Source organism: Mus musculus, chromosome 1 (assembly GCF_000001635.26).
Source record: "Mus musculus strain C57BL/6J chromosome 1, GRCm38.p6 C57BL/6J".
Classification (NCBI taxonomy): Eukaryota; Metazoa; Chordata; class Mammalia; order Rodentia; family Muridae; genus Mus; species Mus musculus.
The window spans coordinates 92038420-92064782 of record NC_000067.6 but is presented as its reverse complement, the minus strand read 5'-3'; the positions used below and the strand labels follow the sequence as shown (position 1 = coordinate 92064782).

Here is a 26363-nt window from a genome sequence, read left to right as displayed (position 1 = left end):
TACTGGTCAGTCCACCCCTTCGGCACTTGGCTGCCATGCCCTCTATGCTATCCTCGCTCCTGGCATCCAAGGCACCAGGCTTCTCAAACACGTATCATCAAGACACCAAGAGCACCACAGGGCAGGCAGAGTCACAGAGAGGGTGGCTAACAGGCTCAGCACTGTTTAGCCACAGGGTGAGCCGACGCTGACTCTGATGGCTGCTTAGGGCTTATTGTTGTGGATTAGTGACTCATTCCTTTGAGCTGATTGTTAACGTCTACCTGTTCCCCAGCTTCCTGTCACTTAACCACAGACACCTTTAGCTGATTTGTGATGTTCAACAGTGTGGACAGTGTTTGGAGGCAGGCTCATCCATAAAGTAGGTTTGGTTGCTGACTCACCCTTTTCAGGGAGTCGGATGCTTTGGCATTTGTGGGGTGGAGCACCTTAGGGAGGAGCTAGCCTAGACTCTGACTGAACTCAGATCATGGTCTTCCCTACAATATAAGTCAACCTAACTCCCCATATCAGCCAGTCTTGATCAGATCAACAGACAAGGGAGTCCAGCTGGAAGGTGGTTCTGCAGGACTGATGTAGCTGGGCAGGTCTGACCCCAAACCTCATAGGCCACAAGGCCCCAGGTTATGGCCTTTCCCTTCTCCTCAAGTCCTCTGTGAGTTGGCTACCACAACTTCTGCTTCTACAGATAGACAGCTGATGTCTGGAGTAGGTAAGGTTAGTTCATTCCCAGTGGGCATCAGAGCTGGGGCTGCATCTTTGCTTGAGATAATTGTCCCTGTACCATGTCCTTTGCCTGACTGAAGGTGCCTATATTGAGAGCTGCTGCTTGTAGTTCAAGAGCCTGTGGGTACTGCTGCACTACCCTTTGTAGTCGTCATCCATTACTTGTTACATGGGCTCTGGGGGAACATGCATATCTTATTTCCAAGGTTATTTTCTCCTCCTCTACTTTGAGTAAAACTGTCCTGAAACAATGCACCCAGTTACTCCCCATCCCCCAGGGATGAAGATGTTCTGGAGCAGAGAGATGAGTGCTGTTTGCAGACCTGTCTAGGTCATCATCCTATCTGTGTGCCCATTTATAAATGTCTGATGGATCATGTTGTTCTCTGAGGCGGACCTGTCCCTGAGAGCCAATGTATAGCACCTTCCACAAGACACCTGCCCCTGGTCAGGAGACACTACAACGTGGCTAAGGCGACCATCCAGACAAAGATGTTTCTTCTGTGTATTCCTTTGCATCCTTGCTGTCACACACCTGCTGGCTCACTCAGTGCTTGTTGAGCCTCTGACACACCCAGCTATGTGTACTGTGCCAGGACCCCCTATGGCTAAGCTAGGCCTGCTCTTCCCTTGGACAGTGCCTGCCTGTGGGTGTGCTGTCTTCCACACATGTTCCTCTGTGAACATGCTGTGTGTTTCTTGTTTCTAGAGCTTCTTGGCTATGTGCATACTGCCACTTTCTACATTTATATCTTCCTAGGGAAGATGTTCTAGTGGTAGACAGTTTGGGGTTCTTTGTGGCTCAGGCCTGACCCTTCCCTTTGTTTAGGCCTCTGTGTGATGTCTGAGTGTTTGGGCAGAGACCGTGTTTTTGTGCTTTGCCCTAGTTGATCTGACTGACCATGTTCTAAAGAGAGCATGGTCCTAGACAGTGAGCCTTCCTGGTGATTTGACAAAAGCCAAATGTGCTACCTGTGCTAAGACAGAACTTTGAAGAGCCATGAATATCTGTGTTAAGGGCCAGTCTGCCTGCTACCACTTCATATCAGCCAGTCTTAGCTCAGCAGAGGAGGAAGTCCAGCGGGAGGGCAGTTCTGTGAGAATGATGGAGGCAGGCACCACATTTTCACATCCTGGAAGTTCAGCACCTGCTTATAGGTTGACATGAGCCAGGAGTGTACACTCATTGGTCAGCAAGGAGTTGGTGACACACCAAAGAACATGGGAACATTTGAGACAAGACAAGGTAGTCAGATTGTATTGGTTCAAAGAAGGGAGGACCTATCTTTATTCTTGGCTACTCAAGGAAAAAATGCAAACACATGTAAAAGGAACGGGAGATTCATACAGTAGCCCCTGCTTCCCTGTCCTTAAGGCCCCGGAATTCTCCGCCATGTCATCTTCTTACACCTGTCTTACTTCTGTCTAGAGTATTTCAGGCAAATCCCAGAGTGCCATCACACTTCCATGTGCATGTAACCGTTTTAGAGCCTTCCATGTGAAAGCAATCCAGACCCATAGGTACTGTCCTTCAGATACTGAAGGTCGATGGTCCACTGGGGCTGTGCAGCCTGAGCCTCCTTCAGTGTCGAGTGAGACTGAACCCCACCCCCTCTCAGCTCCAAGATCACAGTAGCTAAGCATAAGTTAACTACAGCTGCCACAGTAGTTAAGGTGAGAGGTGCCCATAGACCAGGACTGTCTGTCCTTGAGCTGAATTTCCAGCAGACGAAATCCATTGTCACTGGTGTTCCATGTAATAGCTGTTTTAAAAACAAACAAAAAGCCCTCCTTAGTCACTTTTTCAAAGCAGGATCAAAAAAATTATCCCTGACTGGTTTTCCACCCTCCCCTCCCATCCCTTCTTTTCCTACCATGGTTTGGAGCTAGTTGTGATTCTTAGGGGAAAATCAGCAGGAACACCTCATAGGTTATCCTTGACATTTTAAATGTCTGCCTGATTACCCCAAAGGAAAAATAGCGCTTAGAGAAAGAGAGTCTTTCTTCCATTTTCATTTTCTCTAATAAATACACATAAACTATGTTGGGCATGCCTGAGGAATTCACGACACTTACTCATTAAAGTTTAATTCCTATTAATGGGCAGATGCAAGCTTTATTATAGAACTTTGGTATTTCTCAATAACCTGTGTGGCAAGAAAAAGCAGAACTTAATGGATTGGGGCACTCAAGGCTATTAGTGAAATTCACACAGGGAGGAGCTGGCTTTATTGAAAGCTGAGCCTAGTGTTAGCTGGGCGTGCAGTACTGCCTTGCCTGGAAGGGGCTGTGGAGTAAAGGGATGTGGGGGCTGGGAGCACTCAGCCTCAGCGTAGGAGAGTAGTAGGGTGTAGGTCTGTGTGTGGGTTGGGGACGGGGGCAGGGGTGGGAAATCGGATAGCTGATCGTTTCTATCTCTGAGCCATTCATGGCACATTTGTATAAGTTAGCTGAATGGCATAATTGGTGCCAGGAGGATCCAACCAATGGTCACATGGGTCAGGGCCAAGGGACAATGGCCTTATGATGGACCAAAGGGATGATATGCTGGCCACTGCACCCAAACAAATCCAGTAAAGCCACATTAAATACACACAAGGAGTAGAGTTGCCCGTGACTGTACACCGAGCTGCTGGGTGATGAGGCAGTGAGCAGTGGCAAGGCCTCAAGCCACAGGCTGCAGTTCTTGTGGGCAGTCTCCTAGGAGAAGGGGTGTGCTTTCCCTGCTATTCAGTCACACAGCCATTCATGTTCCTTCTCTATTCAATACAACAAAGCAGTTTTCATGATTGTTATTTTTTTTTGTCCTAGGCTGTAAGAGCTAACCTAAGTTTTTCCAAATTTAATTTCTTTTTATTACATTTTAAAATATTTACTGTGTGTGTGTGCCACATTTGTGCATGTCAGAGGACACTTGTGGGGCTCCTTCCACCATGTGGGTCCCACAGATTGAACTCAGATTGTCAGGTTTAGAGGCAGGTGTCTTTACCTACTGAACCATCATGCTGGTCCTAGCCTGTTTTGTTTTTTTTTTTTTTTTTTTAAAGGTTTTCATCACCCAGTTTAAAAAGACACACATACAACACATATATCCTTAACTCAGGAATCCCTCACCCTCTCATCAAGTCAAGAGTTTAGTTCAATACCAGCAGTTCTGTATCCCAGGTGTGTTGCAGTTTCTCTCAGAACCACGTGGTTCCAGATGTAAAGTGGCATTGGGTGCCTCCTGCTGTCCCTTGTGCAGTAAGCCGGGCTGTGTCTGGGTAGCAGTGTTCTTTCAGACCTTTTACAAAGATCCGAGTGGCAGGAACAGATAACAGGAGCAAAGATAGATCTGAGAGGAGTGGGATCATTTCCTGTGTGTGTAGCAAGAGCTGAGCTCTCTAGAGACTGGGGCAGGGAGGAGAGCAAGGAAGACAGAGAATGCCTTCACCCAGATCTCTGAGGGGGTCTGTAGTTACCCTGCGTTAGAGATGAGACATAGAGCTCCTGGAGCCCAAGATTGTATACACATGGCAGAGCCCAGCCTGGACCCATATATGTGGGTACCTTTCCAGGTCCTTCATCACTATCTGAGCCCCTGAAGCCATGTAGGCAACATCAGATCTGGCCCTGCACTTGTACCTGTGTGCCTGACTTCTTAGGCCCAGTACCTGCCACCCTCTGCCCATGAGGTGCTCCTTGTCAGCTCACATCATCTGAGATGCAGGCAGGGGAGAAAAGTGCATGTAACTTTTTGTGTCTGACCTATAGTAGTGACATTTAGGGAATCAAAGACATATTGTAACAACAGTAAAATGTACCTCAGTCACACGGGTGGTCAGCACTCACACAGGAAGTTGGCACTTTATGTCTATTAGCTTGATTTTCTGTTGTTGTAACAGAATACTCCAAACCTGGCTAATTTATATAGAAGGCAATGGGAAAGCTCAGAAACAAGTTGCTGGCATCTGGCCATTCTCTGGTAAAGGTACGTTGCTCCATGTAACATGGTGGACATTAGCTGTGTAAGCATGACAGGAGAGCTGTCTTTATGGCAACCATGCGTGCTCTGTGTGAGAAAGAAGCCTGTTTTCCTAGAGCAGTGCCTTCTACCACATAGCACAGTTGCTTTGGAAGTCAGGTTTCAACTTATATTTTGAGTAGACATACCATGTTTGTGCTATAGAACTGCCCTTGATATGAGGTGATAGGAATAGCCAGTAGTTCATTGTCTAGGTCTTACTCACTGTCTTCCTCTTAAGTCTGCTCATGAGAATGAGGGCAGGGCATGACCTGACAGGTCCTGACAGGGCCATCGGAACCAAGGAAAGCCTGTGAAGAACCTTAAGAGATACAATCTGTGTTTCATGAGCAACTGCCCACACAAACTGTCTTAAAGTAGGTGCAAAAAGGAGGGGGGACAGTTTACAGAGAATCTGGCCACAAAGATTGTTTTTAAAATGTTCAGTGGCCAGGAAGACTGGATATCATGAAGACTGTGATTATCATGGCTACCCCCTACCTATAAGGTTCCATGTTAGCCATATATTTTAAAACATCTCCAGTAGAAAAGGAATACACCATTCATTATTATAACCATCCCAGCTTTCCCCAGTTCAGTCCTCTACCAAGTACTTTAATGTATTAATTTTCTCTCTTTCTTTTAGAGCCAGTGGGCAGAAGTGTGACTCTAAGCCTGAGAAGAGTCTCCAAGTTTTGACTCCAGAGTAGAAAGGGTTTCAGATCTCACTAACTACTTACTGTCTCTAGCCTTTGGCTGTTTTTCTCTTTCTCAAAACTTGTCCAACTTGACCAGGTCTTTTTCCTGAGGGAAACAATATTGGCTGCTGTTGAGAAAAAGAATTTCACCAAAGTTGAGGTGAAAGGACGAGTTTCTCTGCCTCTTGATTGATACAGAAAAGTTAAATACATTGAGCAACCATACCTAATTAGAGATCTGTCTTGGCACACCAGAAACACCAGGCAGCTTCCTTACTAGCATGGTAAAAGCTACCAGTCAGAAACCTACAATAGGTGCTGTGCTTCTTGCCAAAACAGCATTGCCGGGGAGACTAGAGACAGGCAGGAGTTTTTGATTACTATCCTTTTGCTGATAGCCCCAGCCTAGTACTGTAAGAGAAAGCAGCACATGGCTGGGGAAGGGAGTGCCGGCTGCACTGTCACTTCCTGTGTGCAGAGCTGGAGAGGAAATGGATAGGTAAGTAGAAGGGGGAAGAGTAGTGAGAGCCAAGGATGCCCCATTGCCGGTGTGCATCAACTAACTAAAGTGGACATTTACAGTACTTAAACAACGTGAATATTTTTATGTTTTAATATTTTAAATGTTGTAATGAAAATATCAGGTATCTATGAAGAAGACCAAGTAGCTCAAGAGTTTTGACACTGCATACTTTAAAGCATCTCTAGGAGACTTAACAGCATCACAGATGCAGCTGGGCTCTTTGTGTGTGTTGTGGGGTGAAGGGGCTTGGGGTGTTCAGATACAGATTCCTCTTAAGCAGTAGGATGCCTTTGTTCTTCTTCATTCAAATCCAGTATAGGCTAGAGACTGACTGGGAGTCTGGTCACTGGAAAGTCTGAGATTCAAGGGTTGGGGTTCCCAGCCCTATTCACTGAGTGTAAAGAAAGAGGCAGGAGGGCTAGAAATTGGCTCATAAAATCTCTTTACTAGTGATGTTGAACTTGTTGCCAGGAAGAGGATGATCACTGTTCCAGCCTCATTTCTGTTGCCATGATAAACTGGACTAAGAGCAAGTCTGGGGAGAAAGGATTTCTTTGGCTTCTACTTCTATCACTGAAGAGAAGTCACAGCTAATCACAACACATTCCCAGTCCAGATCAGAGAGAAATGAATGCATCTGTGCTTGCAGCTAGCTAGCTTCACTTTTAAACAGTTAGGGCCCAGCCATGAATCCAGATGCCAACATTTACAGTGGGTCTTCCTCCATCAATTGACTGTCAAAACAGTCCCCCATGGACATTCCCACAGGCCAACCAGATCTAGATAATTCTTCATTAAGACTCTCTATCCATGTGATTTTAGGTTGTCAAGATGACAGTTAAGACTAATCTCACAGCCGGACGTGGTGGTGCACACCTTTAATCTCAGCACTCGAGAGGCAGAGGCAGGCGGATTTCTGAGTTCGAGGCCAGCCTGGTCTACAAAGTGAGTTCCAGGACAGCCAGGGCTACACAGAGAAACCCTGTCTCAAAAAACCAAAACCAAAACAAACAAACAAACAGACTAATCTCACAGTCAGCCCAACTCTATAGGGCTAGGATGTCTTTGGGCATTGTGCATCTCTTCATATAGGTGTTAATTTTCATCCTTAATTAAAAAAACAAAACAAAACAAAAAACCCAACTTGAGTGCAAAAACACTTGGCCCCTCATCCACGAGGTCATGTTTTAAGATGCTCAGTGAAAGCCGAAACCACAGTGGGTGCTTACTCCTCTGTGTGCTGTTTTCCCTACGCACGTGTATCAGTAATAAAGTTGAATTGACAAATCAGGTATATCAAGAGAATAACAGCTAATAATTAGAGCAAACACAACAAAGTGCTCGTGTAAATTCTGTGTGTGATCTTTCAAAACTCTGTCCTGTGTACCACTTACTCTCTTGGGATGATAGTGAGATGGACCGAGAGGCCTTTTCAGCTTCTCCTTGGTGTGCCAGAATTGCTACATGACTGTCTTGTGCTTTGTGGCCGGCTGCTATTAAGTAAAACAAGAGTTGCTTGGATGTAAGCTTGGCAGTACCATGGCACTTGGTCTGGTAATAGAAACAGCTGCTGAGTAATGAGTAGGTGGCATATCCCCAAAGTGGATCTGCTGAACAAAGTTTGGCTCGCAGACTGGGCAGGAGAACTCAAGTTTGCATTTGGTATTCAGAATGTGATTTAAGATGTAAGGGTTTGTTGTTTTTGTTGCTGTTGTATTCAGAATGACATGTAACTTAAGATGTAAGGGATTGTTGTTTGTTTTTTAGAACAAGCTTTTTAATAATTTAGGCCTGAAGTTCCCCCATTCTCTACAGTAGTATCAATGTGAACAATGTGGCAGATAGTGTTAGAGCCAAATCAGAGGACATCACGTAGCTGGTGGAAGAGGTAGTGTTCTAGGAAAGGCTGGACCATGTCGGGCTTAAGTTATGACTTATATGTAGAATACATGTTATCTCATTGTATTGTTATTTGAGCTGAGACAGCAAATTTGTATGCTTGGTGAGTACATCCTGAACGCTAAATGGCATACACCAGTCCTGCATATGGGCCAAAACTTGGTCATATGACATGATGAAGATATAGACTGTGTCTCTAGCTTGCACTGTTCATCAGCCACTTGGAAATGTGGTAAGTCTCTTTCAGGAGTGCAGTAGGCACTATTGTGTGTCATTCAGAGTCAGAGTCAGAGTCATTGGGTCCTTAGAGCTCAGGGCAGATACCAACCAATTCAAGCCCTTACTTCAGAAATAGTCTCCATGAGTGCTCTGAACTGGTCAGCTAATAGACCTGGGCTTTTCCCAGACGGAAAAGAGGAGACTGGTGACATAGAGGAGACTGGTAGAGGCCTTCTGTTGATGCACTGGGGGCAAGAACAGGAAGAGCCCTCAGAGCAAGGCAGGCTGTAACTTTCTATGTGTGTGTACGTGCATGCATGAGTATGTATGTACACACACACACACACACACACACACACACACACACACGCCTACCCTTTGGAGCGTTTTACTGCTTTCTACGATGAATACTTATTTCTTTCCAGGAAGAAAAGGCTTAGGAAGTGCTTTCTGCCCCTTGAGATTTCTCTTTTGAGTAGACATAAAGTTCGAGGACACTATTGTTGGTTTTACAACCTGTGGTCGGGTGGGTGTCTCAGGTGGCAGTGCTCCTGAGAAGGCCTTCAGTCTCTAAGTGGCAGGGTGATTATTTGTGACTATAAGGTTTGGCAGTGACCTCTCTGTCTTCCTTCTGAAGCAACAATACTCCAGATAGTTCAGTGTGCTTCTTCTGACCATTATGAAAGTTAAGGGAGCTAGAACTAGGATGAAGGCTGTTACTGGAGGGAAGGGAGCTGTCTGACATCCTTGTTTGGTTCTGGACAAGACTGAGAAGCAGTCCCCCTCTTTCTCCTGTGTGATTCAGAGAGCTGTCTGCATGTTGCTGTTTCTCTCCTTTGGAAGGGTATGTTTGGGGATTCCTGGCTTGAGGCTTTTGTCTTCAGAGTTGAAATTCCTCACAGAGATTGACTCCAAATTGGCCACTGTGTGGCCTGGCCTGATCTGTTACCTCCTTGTGTTCTGCTTTGAAATTCTGACCATGGGAGCTCCATGCCCTCCCTGTGAAGTTACTGTGCATGAGTGCATGGGTGCTACTGATGCAGGTCTGCAGTGGAATGCATGTCACTGCAGAACGTTTAACCTTTTACATGGTGCTTTTAAAGGAAAGGTCTGCTTCTGGGAGGTTTTGTGGGTCTTCTTTCCTTCATGTTTGGCAAACACAGAGGTACCAGGAAGTCTTTTTATCCATCCAGTGCCAAGTGTTGGTGGTTGGTGGGTTCTAGTCTCATTCTTGTCTAAGTCAGAACAGCCGATTGTTTCCTGAATATGATCTAAAAGTGACTTTCAAAGAAATGATTATGTAATCAGTAAGTCCACTGGTGCTGGCAAGGCATTCCCCAGGGCTGCTTGGAGTACACCAGCACCTTCTGACTGCCAGGCACAGCTGCTTTGTTTGTGTCAAAGTCCAGACCCTTCATTGTTATCTTGGAAGAGGGGAACTTTTGATTTTAATGCTCGTGGTCTCTGCAGTAAAGCCCACTTCTGATAAGCTCAGTGTGGACCAAGTGTGAGTGTGAGCCATGCTAGCTCCACCAGATGCCTTCAGGCAGGAATCCCAGTTCACCATATCTTAACTGGGGGCTGTTTTGATTACTCTACAAAGAGCTTTTCATCTTTTCTGGCAAGTAAAAACAATCTGTGCTGGAATTGAAACTGTCCTCTAAAAGGAGGGGACCATTGCCTGCAGAAAACTTACTGGTCAATTCACCATTTCTGAAGTCAGTGTCTCCTCTGTTTCTCAGATGGACTTTCTGGCCGAGACCAGCCTGTGGAGCTGCTGAATCCTGCCCGTGTGAACCACATGCCCAGCACGGGTAAGTGAATATACTTGTGCTGAGAAGTCCTTCTTTATTGGGGAAGAATGACAGGAGGTGCAGGTCACTTTACAAGTCAGTGTGACAAGAGCCGAATGGCATTTCAGGTGTCTTTGGTGCCTGGGCTCCACCTCTCTTTTCGCCACTATTGGCTTTACCCTAGGACACTGAGCAGAAGTAGGAGCAGGGGACTAAATATTTCATGGGCACGTCCAGCTTAAAGTCTGACTGTTTTGAGAAGTTTTAACTTACACTTTCCCTCAAGTATAGTTTGCTGAAGTCATTTTGTCTAACGCTGCCATAGTTTGGGCGTTTGGAGATAGTTTCCTAGTTCTTGCCCAGTGTGGAATGAGATAAGAGTTTCTTACATGCCCTGATGGACCGTGGAAAAAAAAGGATAAACAAACATAGTTTCTAAGAAAACCAAAGAAGTAGGCTTTGTGTTCATCTTTCTGCAATGAACAGCGCACCCTGCTCTTTGAGAGTCTAGTGTGAGGATGGGTTGTGGCTTGCAGTGCTGTGGCCTGGCCTGACCTGCCTCCCGTCTGCTGCTGTTGCTGTATGAGCTCCTTTGCTGAGTACCTGCGTTTTGTTTTCTTGTTTCTCAGGCACGGATGGTAATGCTTTCCTGCAGAGTTCTCACTGAGCTCAAATATGTGTCAGCTTTTTAGTAGTTCCATGATAAATGTCATCTCTTAATGTCACACTGACTAGCTGAAGATGGCGTAGGATGTTGCAATGAATCGCCAGCTCAAGAACCACTGTTTGCCGTGCCTGTCACCCTTGGTTTCCTTCTCTGCTCCAGCATGGTCTATCAATAAGGGTTACCACACCTCCTCGACCCCCGTACCATGCTCCCTTAATTTCCTGGCATGTTTAACACATCTTTATAGTATTGAAGGGCAGAGTGTGTGTAGCATGGTTTTATGCCTATGTAGAAGCCTCACAGAACAAATAAGATTGAGCTAAAAAAAACTTGAAAATTGATGTGAAATATCTTTAATGTTGCATTTTTATACTATACAACAGAAATGTTTTAAGTGTCTTCTTGCGGTTATTAGTTGTGCTGTATTCCTGACCTTACCTATTTTCTGACAAGCTGTGTGTCTCATCTGAGCAGACATCCTTTCACTTGAGTAGGTAAAGTGCCCAGGCAGTCCCTCTCATTGCCAGTCTCGTTTCATTTCTAGACCATTCCTTGTTTTATGAACTCATGAAAGTTCTGGTGATGACACTCAAGCCTTGCTATTTTGTAGCAAGAATTATTAGGGCTGGAAGCTGCCCTGACTGTTTCTTTGCCACCAGCTGCTGCTTTGGTGGAGTGCTCAAATTGGAGTTTTTCTTGGGAGTGTAAGACATTCTTTGAAAGAATTCCCCAAAGGCAGCCGGCCCAGACCTCCCCTGACCCAGTTCAGAGTAGTCCTTCCTCCTCTGCTCTTTGCTTTTGCTGTCTACCACCTGGGCAGTCTCCAGGGGCCCTGTGCGTTCAGGTCCCATTCATTTCCCTCTTTCATTCTGCTTTGGTCTCAGTGTGGACGGAAGCAGAAAAGGACCTGTCCTGAGCCCACCCAGGACACCATCTCCTGCCCTGTTGCATCCTGGCTTCTTCCTCTGGTTGGCCTGCTCTTTGCCTCTGGGTTCCTCCAGCCCAGCCCAGAGGCTTTGCAAAGGTGTGACTAGTAGGAACTGTCACAAATGAGCAAGCCACTGATACAAGAAGATCAATGGGCAGGCAAGGATGAGGGAGTCGTGAGAGGTTCTTGGTAGATGGAATCAACAGGGGCGAGGATATCAGGAGTAGCCGAGCAGAAAGGTCTGGGGTGTGGGTTACCCAGTATGGAGTAGATTGCCTGGCAGTATCTCTGATGCCTGCCAGCCCTCACCACAGCCCTGTCACCTAACAGAGTAAGCGACTCGCTGAGACATGAGGTGAGTCGGAGCTGCTTTCCAAGCGACTGGCCTCTTAGTTCACTCTATTATGTTGTTGCTGATGGGACTGACGGAAGAGTTACTCTTAGGGTCCTTTCTGGTCATGCAGCAGCCTACTGTCCCTGTTTTCTGTCCCCTTCCTTTCTCTGGGGACATGGTGCTGTCAGGTTTTCTTCCCAGGCATTGTCTGTCTGTCTGGACTCTGCCTTAACTGATGACATTCCTATTTTATGCGGTGAGCTCACTGTCTGTCCATTATAGGAGACATGGATACCCAAAAGCTGGCTAGGCCCTTCAAGGTCTTGGCCACTGTTAGTAGCTTAGACTCCCAATCTTGTTCAACTCCTGTAATCCACTCTGAGATGGCTGCTGGGAACCAGCATCCTGGGGCAAAAACATCTCACAGGTAGCCTGCAGCCTCTACTGAGCCTTGCTTCTGCTCTGTGCTTCTTCCTCTGTAGGAAGGACTCTCTGGCTTTGCCAGTGGCATGAGTAAGGGTGCCAGGCGGGCTTCACTCTGAGCAGATGACTATTAGCACTTCTGCTTTGTCCCCGGTCCTGGTGCTTCCGTTTTTGTGCCTCAGAGCACTTTGCAGCTGAACCCACACCATGTTTCCCATGGCTACTTCTGGCTTTTGTGCCAGTCAGTATCTGAAGAAACACCCATGTTCTATCTAACTTCTCGTACACAGTGTGCTTGCCCAACATTGTGTTGGTTTATTTTGCTTGTGTGGGTCTTGTGTCTCTTTAGACAATCCACCTACCACTCTGTGTTCACTGTCATCACTTACTAGAAATGCTGCTAGCTTTGAGTGCACCCTCCTGGCGGTCTGAGCTTCCGTCTCCCACCCCCACCCTAAGCCCTGCCCTTTCTGCTCTGTCCACTTGTTTCCCGTGGGCTCCTTTACTACCCCAGTGTCCAGGGAGGGAGAACGCAGCCTTCCCTTTTGGGTGGATATGGGGTTGCTGACTTTCTAAGGTGGTCCACTCCTTCAGTTCTGTGCTGCTCTTGCAGACCAGAAATGCTCCTTGTCCACCACAGGATGTCGCATGAGGCAGGGAAAGGTATGTGGCTCTTGGGTTTAGAGCTGAACAAACACTCAGGGTGGCTATCCAAAGCAAACAGTTCTCGCTGTGTGTATTGTGCACCCAAGTGGTCCCAGTTCCTTGGATCCCAGTGTTCTGAGACTGCATGCATGTGATGGTTCTATGGAGTACTGATTTGGGTAGATACTCATGTGTGTGCTACATGTGTGAGTGTGGAGATGAAAGGCCATCCTGTTGTGTTCTCTTGCACCCACCCACTTCCTGATACAGAACCTAGAGGTCTGGGATTAAACTAGCTAGGCTGGTAAGCCCATTGTCCCCTTCTCTCCCTCACAACAGAATCACATGTACTCACCGCCATGACCAGTTTTTTTTACATGGTTTATGGAGATGAATCTCAGGTCCTAAAACCTGCACTGTAAACATTTTACAAACTACTAGGCTGTTCATAACATCTGTGAGCTCTCCCTGCCCCCTCCATTTCTTAATTTTAAAAAGAATTTTTTTATGTGTAGTGGCCTCAGGAATAACCTCCAGGGTTGTGTCATACAGTGGATGGAGAACTAGGCTGCATTTTCCATGGATATTTGAGAGTTCCAGGCAGCTAGGGCAGGAAGGAAGGGTTTGTTCAATTGTCATTTATGACAGGACTAGTGTGCAAACACAGTTTCATACACTGTGACATCATTTGTGGTCAAAGCACTTTCAGTCTGTGCTTATCAATTTGTATTGTAGGTTTTAGTTTTGTATTTCAGGTGAGTCAGCCAGGATATGCAAGAGGATTCTGTCAGTCTTGGCCACCTTAGTTAGACTGGATGGGTGTTCAGTAGCTCTATGTTAGCCTTGTGTAATCTTTCCTACTCCCAACACTTGGTTAACTTTAAGGAAGAATTACTTTGGGGCTGTACCCTGTACACCTGGTTGGACACAACTCAGGTCCTGGTGTTCCTAAGTGACTCCCATGCTGCCATGTGAAACCAGAACCCCAGCACATAGATCATAGATAGGCCTCATGACAAGGGGCTGAGTGGCCAGAACAGAGAGCAGAAGCAGGCGGCCCTGTCAGGTTGGTAAAGAACGTGAGGTATACTAGCTCCATCTCACAAAGGGAGCTGTCTTAACTCCCTTTCTCTAGCATCCCTAGCCACACCCCTCCCTCTGTGTTTCCTGCTGGGCTGTGTCTATTGACTGAGAGGAGAGCTAATGGGGGCACTAGGTCAGTCTGGCCCTGGCATCTCCACTTTGCCTTCAAAGAGCCCGTTCCTTTCCTATAGATTCCTTGCTCTGTGCTGTGTGCATTCTCTCATCCCTGGGCTACCTCCCCTGTATTGATTTGGATGTTCTTATTCTCTTGGGTTGATCATTCTGCTCATTTATTTTCATCTTTTCTGTTTGGATAGAAGAGTTTTAGGTCATACCCCTCTGGGTAGGGATGAGATGGCTTTTGATAATTTTTATGACTTGTAATATTTAATTTATAAAACATTAATACCAACATTTTGTAAACATGTTTCACAAGGGAGTTATTTTGATGTCGTTTATAGTTCTTTAAAAAAATGATACTTAGATGTTTTTAAAATCTGAAAGTATGAGTTTTTCAGTAAACCTTTGTTAAGATACACAGCTAGAAGTTACTGAGCCCTTGGATTTTTAGAGACAGCTTGTTTCATGGTCTGCTTTTTGATACTTGAGTATGTTACTTGTGTAGAATGGAAGAAAAGGTCAGAGGTTTTAAGTACCATGGGGAGTAAGAGGACGGTGGGGAACGCGAGCCCTAGGTTTCGTCCAGAAAGGCTCCAGCTCATTCTTCACTTACTCCTTGCTGTAGGCAGGAGTTACTGCATCCAGGCTCTGTCCTTAGCTTTTGGGATATGTGCATGTGTGATTTAAACAGAGATCCCTGTTTCTGTGGTGCTAGGCCGTGACTAGAGAAACAGTCAAGGCAGAGAGCAGTCAGGGGCAGGAGAGAGGGCAGGGGCAGGGAAGGTGGTTAGAGTTTTCTTGAGAAACTGATGATTCCAGCAGCGTTGGATGGTGTGGAACTGGTTTGGGGGAGACAGGGAGGTGCTAGGCTTTGACAGATACCCTAGTACCAGCAGGCAGGGAAGGTGGGGCAGAAAAGATGCTGGCCCCGTGATGGCACTTATCACCAGTCACTTACCTGTCCTAGGCAGTCAGCCTTTGTGTACAGGAGAGAGACTCCTGGAAGTTCTGGTTGGTGCTGTGAAGGGGAATGGTAGCCCATCTGGGACAGGGGCATTGGGCATGAAGACCCAATAGAGACCAGTGACAAACTAGATAGGATAGTGGCACAGCCGATTGGTACAGTGGGAGTAAAGAAAATCATTGGGACTAGAAGTCTGGCAGTCAGTGCTATTCTCGGGTGATTCTACACTTGTGAGAGACAGCAGAGTGGAAGCTGGAGTGGCATTAGCATGAAGCACTTGGATGGTGGAGTCATGTTAATCAACTATGTTGGGTAATGTGGATGGGACCTGCCTTGTGGGGTTGTGGATTCAGAAGGCACAGAGGTGAACCTTGGATGCAAATATGGTTTCATTCAAGGTCACCAAAAAGCCTTTGTTCCCAGTGCAGTCTGTGGAAGCTGTCTACAAGAAGTAGCAGAACATTCTGTTACCGGTTCTCCATGGGCTGTGCCATGGGCCTGGGCTGAAGCCAAAGAGACTGAGTGTCCACATATGAGGCATCAGGTTCCATAGGTTTCAGGAGGACTTGTTCAAGGCTCAGCTCTGGCAGCTCAGAATAAATGATGACAACTGTTATCTTGTGACAACAACCTTGTCTGTTAAGTGCCTTGTATGTTCTGCTGTGTCAGTTGCAGGAAGTACCTCAATAGGCACAGGTTAGCAAATAGACTGGCAGGCCAAGTCACTTCCCCAAGGTCACTCATTTGTCAGGTGGCTGACTCACAAGCTCCCAGGAGATTCTTCTAGATGCCACCATCTGAACTACCACCACGCCTGCCCAACACACACCAGATTTCCAGTTGCCTTTTGCACTGTTTCTATCCCCAGGGATCCAGGAAGCCCTTGAAGGATGCTGCATTCCTCTTTGGCCATCTGAAGTCAGGTGAGGTCAAATGATTTCTAGAAAGCCCAGGCTGTATGTTCTTGCTTCCTCGAGGGGAAGGAGCTGGAGGAGACCCAGACCCCAGCAATACAGCTTTCAATTTGCTCTTATTCCTTCCTTCCACCCCATGCAATAAGCATCTATTTTTAAATATTTCTGCTGTTCCTGTTGGGTAATAGTGGTTCCTACTGTGGCCCAGCTGTAGGTGAAATGTATAACCAAGTGTTTGGAGGTTGCTAAGAAGGAAATTCCGAAATTCTGTGTTCTTATGTAATATTGACCTTATGTAACTGGAATGGCAAAAACAGTGCAGATTTGGTACCCTTCCCAGACCATTGGGGCTATTTTTAATTTTCCAATAATACCTTTTTATCCATTGAGTCTAGGGTAATCAGACTGCTTTCTAAGTTAGTTTGAGATATATGTTGTTGTAAGCAGGTCCAGTGGTGTTGCAGGTAAGACGTTTCCCCAGGGCCCTCACTAGACCAACTTTAACACTTACTGGCAAGGACTAAGTTGGCTGTTAACAATTCTGAAGACTTTTCCACCTGTGAGCATGGCTGTGGCCATTGGGTGAGTCAGTAGTCAATAATACAATGCTGGTTTGGATGTTTCTGTATAATTGTTCACTCTTAGAATGTCTCCCAGTAACACCTTGTTTATAATGTCATCACAGCAAAGTCTCCCGTGCGTGATTCTGCCTCCTCATTTCTGGAGGTTCTGCTTCTTTGGTAGTGACACTCACGCATGAAAGTCTGGGGCAGTTTACTGTGTTTTGGTGGTAAGTCCTGGTGATACATAGTTTCCAGAAAGTGTTTGTATGCTTCTCCAGTGCTATCACCCACTGCACCAGGCTTTATCTTCAGTTCTTGCTCATATGTGCTTGCAAGTCTTCTACTTTTATAAGATAGTTTTCTTCTTGGGGGATGCTGAACGAATTAGGAACATTAAAAGAGTTTTCTAAGGAACTTTCAGGATAGTTCTGAAATAGGCATCAGGGGAAGTCTAACCCTGACTTCAATGTTTAGTAGATCAGCCCAGATGGCTAGTCATCACCAGGTGGCCCCTTGTTGATACAGCCAGCATAGCGGGCTTTTTACATGCAAAGCATTGCCTAGCCTGTGCAAGGCTCTAGTTTCCAGACCCACTAGTTGCTCTCTTCCAAATAAAATCACACTGTCAGGAATGCAAGAGAGGTACAGTGAGGCCATCAGGTGTGGTAGCCCTCATGCCCTGGGTTGGTGTGTCGCTAGGAACCCCTCAAACAGCTAGCTAGAGTTGTGCATAGCCTCTGAAGACAAGAACTAAGGGATATCCTTGTCAGTAAAGTCTTCTGTGTTGACAGAAATTCTTGGAAATGATTTGTAAAGACATTTTTGTTCCTTAGATGTCTGCAGCATCGTCAGGACTAAATTTATGTTTGTTGTTTGGTAAGCATCTTGAAAAAAAAAAATGCACTTATCAAAATGACTCTCCAGCCCTGGCAACTGTAGCCGGCAAGAGAATACTGACAGATGTGGAAGTGACCGCTCTTCTGGTTGAAGGGCTTCTGTGTCCCGTTGTCCACATGCAGGGAGATGAAATTGGAGTTGGAAGGGGGTACACAGAATGATATGACCAGACATTCCCTGGAAGCTTCTGGTTAGCCAAGGGAACCCCAAAACCCCTCCCACCAACCCCTCCCATGTGCTTGCCTTCTGTTTCTTTGTTCTTTTTGTCCCTTGCTTTCATGGAACAAGCAGATACCTGTAGTTTTGTTTGTGGAGCTATCGTAATTCTTGGGGCTTCCTTAAGAACTTTTTCTTTGGGATCCCTTTGCGTCATTCCTTTTCTTCCTAATACTGCCTCAAGAACTTAGTGGTGTTTCATGAACACTCTTAGTTTTACCCCTCCCCCCAGGTTCTGTTGTTATTGTTTATCATTATTATTTATTTATTCTTATTATTACTGTTACTATTATATGTAAAAGACTGGCAATTATTTTCTGTGTTCAACTTTAAACAATTTATAAGACTTTTGATGTATTATACTTACTATTTTATAGCTGTTGACATAGATTCAGAATATAAGTGTTGTGCTTTCTTGTTCTGGTGGTCGCTTCTGTTTGTCTCATTACTTGTGGTTCTTGTCCAGCATGTTTAGGCTGGTGGGGTGCTCTCGGTAATGCATGTGTCTGTGTGAGGATTTGCTGTTGTAATGACAGAATATCTAAGGCTGGTGTCTTAGTTAGGGCTTTATTGCTGTGAAGACATCATGACCAAGGCAACATGATAAGGACAACATTTAATTGGGGCTGGCTTACTGGTTCAGAGGTGCAGTCCATTATCAACAAGGCAGCATCTAGGCAGGCATGGTGCAGGAGGAGCTGAGAGTTCTTCATCTTTATCTGAAGGCTGCTAGCAGAATACTGGCTTCAAGGCAGCTAGGATGAGGGTCTTAAAGCCCACACCTACTCCAACAAGCCACACCTACTCCAACAGGGCCACACCTTCTAATAGTTCTACTTCTTGGGCTGAGCATGTACAAACCATCACAGCTGGGTACTTTACAAAAGAGAGAAGTTTACTTTAGCTTTATAGGTCAGAGGCTGGAAAGTCCAAGAGCATGGTGTTAGCCTCTGGCTGGGGTTCTTTCGCTTCATCCATAGGAACACACAAGGAAAGCAGTATGGAGAGGTACAGCACCTTCTTTCAAGTTGGTTAGTCCAACCTCACGAGAGGGGCTCCAAGGGCTCGGAGGGCCTATGCAAAGCTGAGCTGCTCCTTGACCTCCAACACAAACACACACACACACACACACACACACACACACACACACACACACGAAACTAATACCAACATGAAACTAATACCAACATGAGTTTGGAGAGGACAAATCAAGCTGTGTCTATGTTTGGAAGTTTTCTGGCTTCTCCTTGAAATTCATTTTTGTCAGTGCTTCATGGAGGCTTGGGGAAGGCATGAATAATCTGGCATAGAACTGGAAGCATGTGACCACTGTAGTAACTCTGCTGTTGAATCCAAGGCACTAGTCCTTTGTGTACCTGCTTATCTCAAGTCAAGGGCAAGTTCTCATCTGTCAATGCTGTTTCTGTCTATGCATTCATTCTCTCTTGCCCTCTGTATCCTCTGGTGTCTCCTCTAAGCTCATGCATTTGCATCTGCTACATCTCTGCAAAGCTAGCACATAACATTTATGGGTGGGTGTGGCTTGTTGTTATACACCTAGAGGTAAGTATTCTGGACTTGGTTGGACACCAGCCTTCTACCCCTTTCTTCTGTTCTCTCCTCTGTTTCTCTGCCAACATTATATGCCTGGCTTCTGAGAATCCACAGAGTGACGTAGATCCTTTAGCCACATCTTCAGCCTGTAAGTACATAGGGTTGCTGGAGGAATAGCAAATGGTACACATGGAGACAGTATTTGGACTGGAGACTAGAAGCCCCAAAGGCTCCAGGAAACACTTTTTTCTTAGAGCTGCTTCTGTTTTCAAACTTGAGTTTTTTTTTTCAAATGTGATCCTGAGACCACTATCTTAAACGCTAGCAAGTGGGGCAAATCATAATGACCAGCGCCCTCACATGGTAGAAATAATGGGTGGGGCCGTGTCTCTCCACCAAGAGAGAACCCTTTCCACTCCTTCCCTAGACTCAGATCCAGTTCAAAGCTCTAGCATCTGTTGTGCCAGGCCTCAGTGCCCTGATTCATGTCATCACCAGTGCTGCACCAAGCCTGGAAGCTCAAGGGACAGAACAGTACTTTCCATTTAGAAGAACAGGAGGAGGCCATGCAGAGCTGAGGGTAGCTAGTCATCCTAGCATCCTTGCAGCTAGCCCTCCGGCTGGCCATCTGCTTACTAGCTTTCAGAATCCTGTGGCTGCCTTTACAGGATACATTTTCCTATTGTCCTCAGAATGAAGTTTAGGGACAGGTAGGATTAGTGCCACCACTGAGTCTTTACCCAAAGCAGTTTTTTATGTGTGGAGAGCAAAAGCCCTCCTCTCCTCTCCAGAAGGCTAGGAGAACAAGGCTCTTTAAACTTGTTACCTCAGTTTAAGTCTTGAGTTGCTAGGACTCCTAGAGTCTTCTTATAGCTTCAAGGGATGCCTGTTTTCAATCAGCTGTAACCACTCCTTTTTAGGAACAATGGCTGGAGATGCAGATTGGAGCCTCTGTGGATCAAACAGCCCTTACATGCCCCACTGGCCTCTAGAGCTTGCTCTAGAGTCTCTGAGAAGTCTGCATACTGAAGGGCCAGGCTGAGGAGGGCCAGCATTGCCTATGCTTATTTTAACTTTATTGCTCCTCAAGTTTTATAGAAAGTCCCTGAAGGGATCTGAAGATACAGAGTCTGGGGATAGTATCCTAGGACTCACACTTGTCTAATGGATCTGTGTAAGCAGAGGCAGAAGAATGAATCCCTGCCTGGGACGCTTTGTTGGTTTGTTTGTTTGTTTAATTTAATGATTATGATTTAAAATTTGTGGTTCTGGGGAGCAACCTCTGGGCTTTGCTGCTGCTGGGAGAGCCTGTAGCACTAAACTACACTGCAGCCTAGTGCTGAGAATTCAATCCTGTGTTTGCAGTGTTAGCTGCTGAGTAACTAAAGTCTTTGCTTCAGAGAACTCAGCAGATTGGAGCTGGTGAGGGACTCCAGCTGGCAGTTCAGCACACTGAGAGGTAAGATAGGGACAGAAGGGTATGGCACTCCAGTGCAGATTTGTTGGCATTTCTCTTTCCTTAGTGCTGTGCACACCATTTCTTTGCTTACTAAGCCTGGCAAGGAGACTATAGGGGAGTTGAATTGCTTGGTGATTTTTTACTGTGAAAGACAGAGTTCTGGGTTTATTGATAGGTAATTTTGACTGGGATAGAGTTCTGTGTTTAGGATATTAGGGAAAATATGCTTATTCATATTTTTTGGAAGATTTACTCAAATTAATCTCAAATAGGTTGATTTAAAATGAAATGTGTGTGTGTGTGTGTGTGTGTGTGTGTGTATACCAAAAATTAGTAAACTACACATCTAACACATGTGGATTTTACTGTAAGCAGGTTATACAATAAGGCTGTAAAAGAATCAATTGACATAATCCAGAGTAAAAACCAAATATGAATGTATTTTCTGTGAGAAAGTGTGTTTAAATAAAGCTGGAAGATTTCAAGGGATAGTGCTAGATGGCGTTAACCTACAGGACTGACCCCACTCCTTCCCATTCCTTAAAGCAGTCCCCCACCCCCACTGTCACTTTGGGGACCAAGCTTTCACTATATAAACCCTTGAGCCACTGCCTAGCCACAGCATTTGGTCCTAGATCCCAAACTGAGTTCTAAAGGAGAGAACAACTGCTTTCCAGAAGGCTCTACATCCCATTACATAGCTCAGTGCTTCTGCAACACTTGGGGTCATCAGAGGTGTAGGTGTAAAACTGGATGGGCATGGACTGATGCACAAATCTGGAACCACCAAACTACTCTGATGGTGGCTAGGCCTTTTGCTCCTCCTTTCATTTGAAGGTCTTCCTTCTGATCTCTTGGTCATACTACCTAACAGAATTTGCTTCTGTCCTGAGGGCAGTTCTTTGCTGGTTAGTTTATTGTCAATTTGATACTGTTGATTTATTTGGACTGAGTTGAGAAAATGCCTGTGAATTGGTCTGTCGTGCATTTTCTTAATTAGTAGCTAGCACCCAGTTCATTGTGGGTGGTGCCAGCCCTGAGCAGGAGGTGGTCCTGAGTTCTATAAGAAAGCAGGCTGAGCAAGCCAAAAGGAGCAAGACAATAAGCAGCACCCCTCCATAGCCTCTACTTCAGTATCTGCCTTAACTTCTGGATAATGGACTATAAGCTGTATGATGAAGAAATAATTTTCTTCTTTCCTAAGTTGATTTTGGTCATGATGTTTTATCACAGCTATAGAAATTCTAACTAAGGTAGCTGGCTTGGCGTGTGTCGGGAGCCTTCTGGGGCTGGCCTGCTCATCAGGTCCAGTATACTGGCTTAACATTTCATGGTAAAGAGCTCATTCTACATTGTGAGTGCATTCCAGAAATATGAGGATGTTTTCAATAACATTGTGTGAAAGTCTTTAGTTTCTTTTTCACTTGAGTTTTGGTACATGCGGGATTCATTGTGGTTGGTAGAGTAGAGACAGTTGTGTCCCTAGTCACAGAAATGACTGTCTGTGCTGGTACCTCAGTAAGTCTGTTGTCTTTCTCACAGGAACCTCCGGTGGAACCTGTCAGCTTCCTGGGAGTATGTCTACTGCTTTCCTCAGCCCAAAATCTCTGCTTGCTAGGGCTTTATGGAAGATGGTTTTTTCTAGCTTTGTCTTGTGCTCATAGTTACAGAGTGGCGACTTCATTTCAGCGTGTCCTCAGTGTGAACTGCTGTTTGTTTTAGCTCTCGTGAGTGAGTCCATTATCTCTGTATAGATGACTGGGGAAAGCTGACTAATGTCATTTGAGAATTTTGTGGTGGAGACCATGATCTTTCTGTTGTTTTTTCACAGTGTCTTTGTCTAGTTCTGTAATGGGGTTTTCTACTCCTGCTAGGGTGAATTAGAGCTCACACTTTGTATTTCTTTGAAGAATGTTGTTTAAAATGAATGACCACTTGGTTGGTACTTTGCCAGGAAGCTCTTGGAAATGATTTTTGTGGTGAGGTTTTGAAATATTGTTTCAGATTATGATGATAGTGTAGAATTAATTTGACCAGTTTTCTGTCTTACCAACTTAGAAAGTTATGTTTTTAGAAGTGTGTCTATTTGACATAAACTATGAAGTATATTGTTTGAAATCACTGTCACATCTAAAGTAGCTGGCTTTTTTTTTAGTCTATAATATTTTTGTATGTATGTATGTTTAATATATGTAAATAAAAACATGCAGTGCCTGAGATGAAGCCTGGGCCCCAGAATGTGGCATGCTCACACATTACCACATGTCTCTTGTGGTTCGGCTTGTCTCTTACCTTTTAATTTGTGACTTTTCTTTATTTTCTGAATCCTTGCTATCTGAAATTTGTCTGCTTCTAGTCATTTCAAAGAATCCATTGTTTTTGTTTTATAACTTGATCTGTGAGCATGCAATGAGTGTCTCTCTCTTCATTCATGCATTTATTTTGTTTTGCATTTGTTCTGATATAAACATAACTTTTATTCTTCTGTAATAACTGTCATTTCAGAGGCTTTCCTAGGCCTAGTCCTGGGAGCGTCTAGCTTCTGTCTAGTCTTAGCTAGGCCTAGAATGCTTCAGCCTCTGAGACTCACTGCTTAATAAGCGCACCCTTGCTTTATAGTCCTTGCTTTATAGCTCTTTGTGAGCTCCTGGTCAGTGCAGCTGTTCTGGCTCAGAGCTCCTCTCCACTCAGACTCAAGCTGCTTCTCTTGGTCTTTCCTAAATTGCTCTGCTTAGTCTAATACTAACTTTGGCAGTCTGTTCTAATCTTCTGGCTTCTCATTCTTTAGCTCATTCCGTCTTCTGTGTCTAGCTTGTTCTCTCTCTGTAGCCCATCTCTGTACAATTGTCCCTGTAAAACTGCCTCCTCTTTCTGCACTGCCCCTCAAGTAGCTTCCCTTTCCTCTCTCTTCTCGTGAAAGTTGGCACAGCCTATCCTGTCAAATCTTTCTCTGATTCATCACTTTGTCTGTTACTAAATTAGACATCAATTTCAACATGTATGCTTTCTTCTACAAACTAACTGTACCTTCATTGTTTGGGATTTAAGGGTGTATTAAGGTGTGTCTGCATTCTAGAGGGATTAAAGGTGTGAGCTAAGGCTAAGCCACACAACAACTAGAAACAGGTTTTTCCAGTAAACAACAGATTCTAGAGGTTCACAGTATGATCAAATATCCTGCAACATTCCAAAATTGTTTAATTTCTTAATATAGATCTAACTTAGGCATCTGTATTCTTACTGTCAGATAAAAAGTTCCTACTTTGCTCAGTGTCTTCCAAGAATGAATTTATTTGTGTGTGTGTGTGTGTGTGTGTGTGTGTGTACTCGCATGTGTATGCACCTGTGTATATGAGTGTGTATCTATGTGTGTCTGTGTCTCTGTTTATTTATGTGTGTGCATGTTTGTTCGCGTGTGTATCTGTGTGCGCGTGTGTACATGGGGTGAGATGGAATGGGACAGATTTTTATCAGAAGCTGCAGGTTACCCAGATTCTGTCAGTGTAATGTGGGTTCCCGGAGATGAACTGGCTGCAATCAGATAGACCTGGGCATTAGCTTGGTTCCTGACCCTGCCTACCCTGAAAACTGCTGCGCTGGCTGAGCTATGAGTTCTGGATCTCCCTGGACTGTGCATCTTCCTCAGAATTCTTGATGCCAGTTGTGTATAGCAGGACTTTTCTGGGTTTGGTGATCACTAGCTATGATGAGCACCTTACTTAGACACCCTGTTTTAACATTTCCCACTTGTCTGATAGGGTGCAGTTGCACACTGACTCTATGGAATCCTATGTACATGAAACAAGTCAATATATCCAGCAGACCAGCCTACAGGTAGGGCATGGTATGGACCAAGGAAAGGAGTTGCATGTGCAGATTTCTGACTTCCAGCTTAGAGCAGTGCCTCTCATAGGACTGGATACAATTGCGTACCGTCCTGTCTAGAAGAAAAAACATGGGGTTAATCAGTGCCTAGAAACTTATGTTGCCTCCTCCAGAACCATGCATGGAAAACTCAACTCAGAGAATACATATAGCATAGGCTGTGTATGGCATGCATCTCTCCTGCCCAGTGCCAATCAGACAGCTTTCCCATAGATGCACCCACAATACCTTTCTTTACAGTTTGGTTACTGAAGAGTAAATACCACAGTGCATCTTCTGTTTATACCATCGCTAGCTTCTTTCTCAAGCATGATTTCTATCCTGATGAATTGCTAGCAAAGTTCTTGGGCATTTCCTACGAGCATTGCAGTGAGGCAGAGAAAATAAAACTTTCCTGCCTTTGAGGCTCAGGCCATGCCTCTGTGTTGTGCATGCATTCTTAGATGCAAAACGTTCTTAGATGTTTGCTCTATAACGTGCTTTTGACTTTTCCACTGTAAGTCCTTCATACAATTGCACCTGCATGCTCACGTGCACATTAAGTAATTGTAATCACATTTCAGACATCTTTGGGAAGGGATGTTGCAGATAAATCAGAATTCTGAGTAGAGTTAGACAGGCTCTTCAGTACTTGTGAGTGATGGTCTGAATAAGTTTGGTGCTCTCAAGTGACAAGGCAAGATGGAGGTTGAAACACATGTGTGCTATTTCATTCCCTTTAGAAATGTACAAGAATGACAGTAACACACTATGCCAAAAGTCCATCCCATAATAGCACTCATCCCAATAGTTAAAGTCTGATTGCTAAACATTGACCTACATGAGGGTCAAGACAATTCTAAGAGCCAAAACAGGTCAGTATGTCCCATCAGAATAGAGCTATTCTGAAACCTTTGGATTTCAGAACTTGGGCCAGCCCCAAGTCTCCCTGTGACTGAGGACAGGGCTATTTAAGTATCTGTGAGATCTGTAGCTAAGAGAGACTCACGTCATTAGGATATTGTAAAACACACCACCCACACTGGAAGACTGATCATTAATTTTAAAACTTGGCAAAAAAAAAAAAAAAAAAGGCAAGCACCTGTCCTCCCTTTCTTACAAAGCCCTCTAGTCAGAGTAACAAGGCAGAGAGCTTTTACAGAAAAACCCAGTGAACACTCAAAAAGAAGCAACTGTGGAACCAGAAGGGTTGTTGCTACTAGCAACAGCCATGGTTAGCTGCTAACACCTACCTGGGATGCCCCCACCAGCCTCCTAGCTTCTCAGGCTCTTGCTGGAAAATCATAGCCAGATCTGCCAGGCCCTAAGAACATATCCCAGTTGGCAGAAAGCCAACTGTCATATAATAATATGTTATTATGGCAAGGAGTTCATTGATCCAGGCAAGCGTCATGAGTAGAGCTGCAGGGCAGGTAGCCAGTTTCTGTAGCTGGCATGTGTTCATGAGAGGAGCAGGGGTGGGGTGGGAAGCTCCTTCACATGTGCTGGCACATTACAGTGTCTCTGAGAGATACAGTTTGCTGGCAGTGCCTGCCCTTACTGGGTCCTGATTCAAACAATATAAAATCCATTTTTAAGACTAAAAAGTGGGGTGACTTTCTAGTCACTTAATAGCGTGGAATTCTTACTAACTTACTTGGATATGCTGACAGTATCTTACTGTTCTATAAGAATCTTCCAGAGACATTTGTCCGGTATGTATGGATAAAATGGTGTGAAGGAAGAGGTATATATAGGTGTACACTCAAAAGAACCAGGACCAGGTGAAGAGTCCATTGCACAGTTCTTTCTGTTTTATGTACTTTGAAAAACCAGTTATTCTGTGTACATGAGCGTGCATGTGTGCATGA

General features: G+C 45.0%; 1 protein-coding gene across 23 annotated transcripts in view; it reads left to right on the top strand.

Moving 5' to 3' along the window:
* Window positions 1-26363, top strand: part of Hdac4 (histone deacetylase 4) — a 266924-nt gene that overhangs the window by 130920 nt on the left and 109641 nt on the right. For 22 of the 23 annotated variants that reach the window (XM_017319488.2, XM_017319486.2, XM_017319487.2 and 19 more), the window contains one exon: window positions 9811-9882. In XM_017319488.2, the coding sequence (XP_017174977.1) occupies window positions 9811-9882 (72 nt within the window). Of the gene's footprint in view, window positions 1-9810; window positions 9883-14703; window positions 15949-26363 lie in introns of those variants that run through there. The other variant, XM_006529311.4, reaches the window with a different exon arrangement.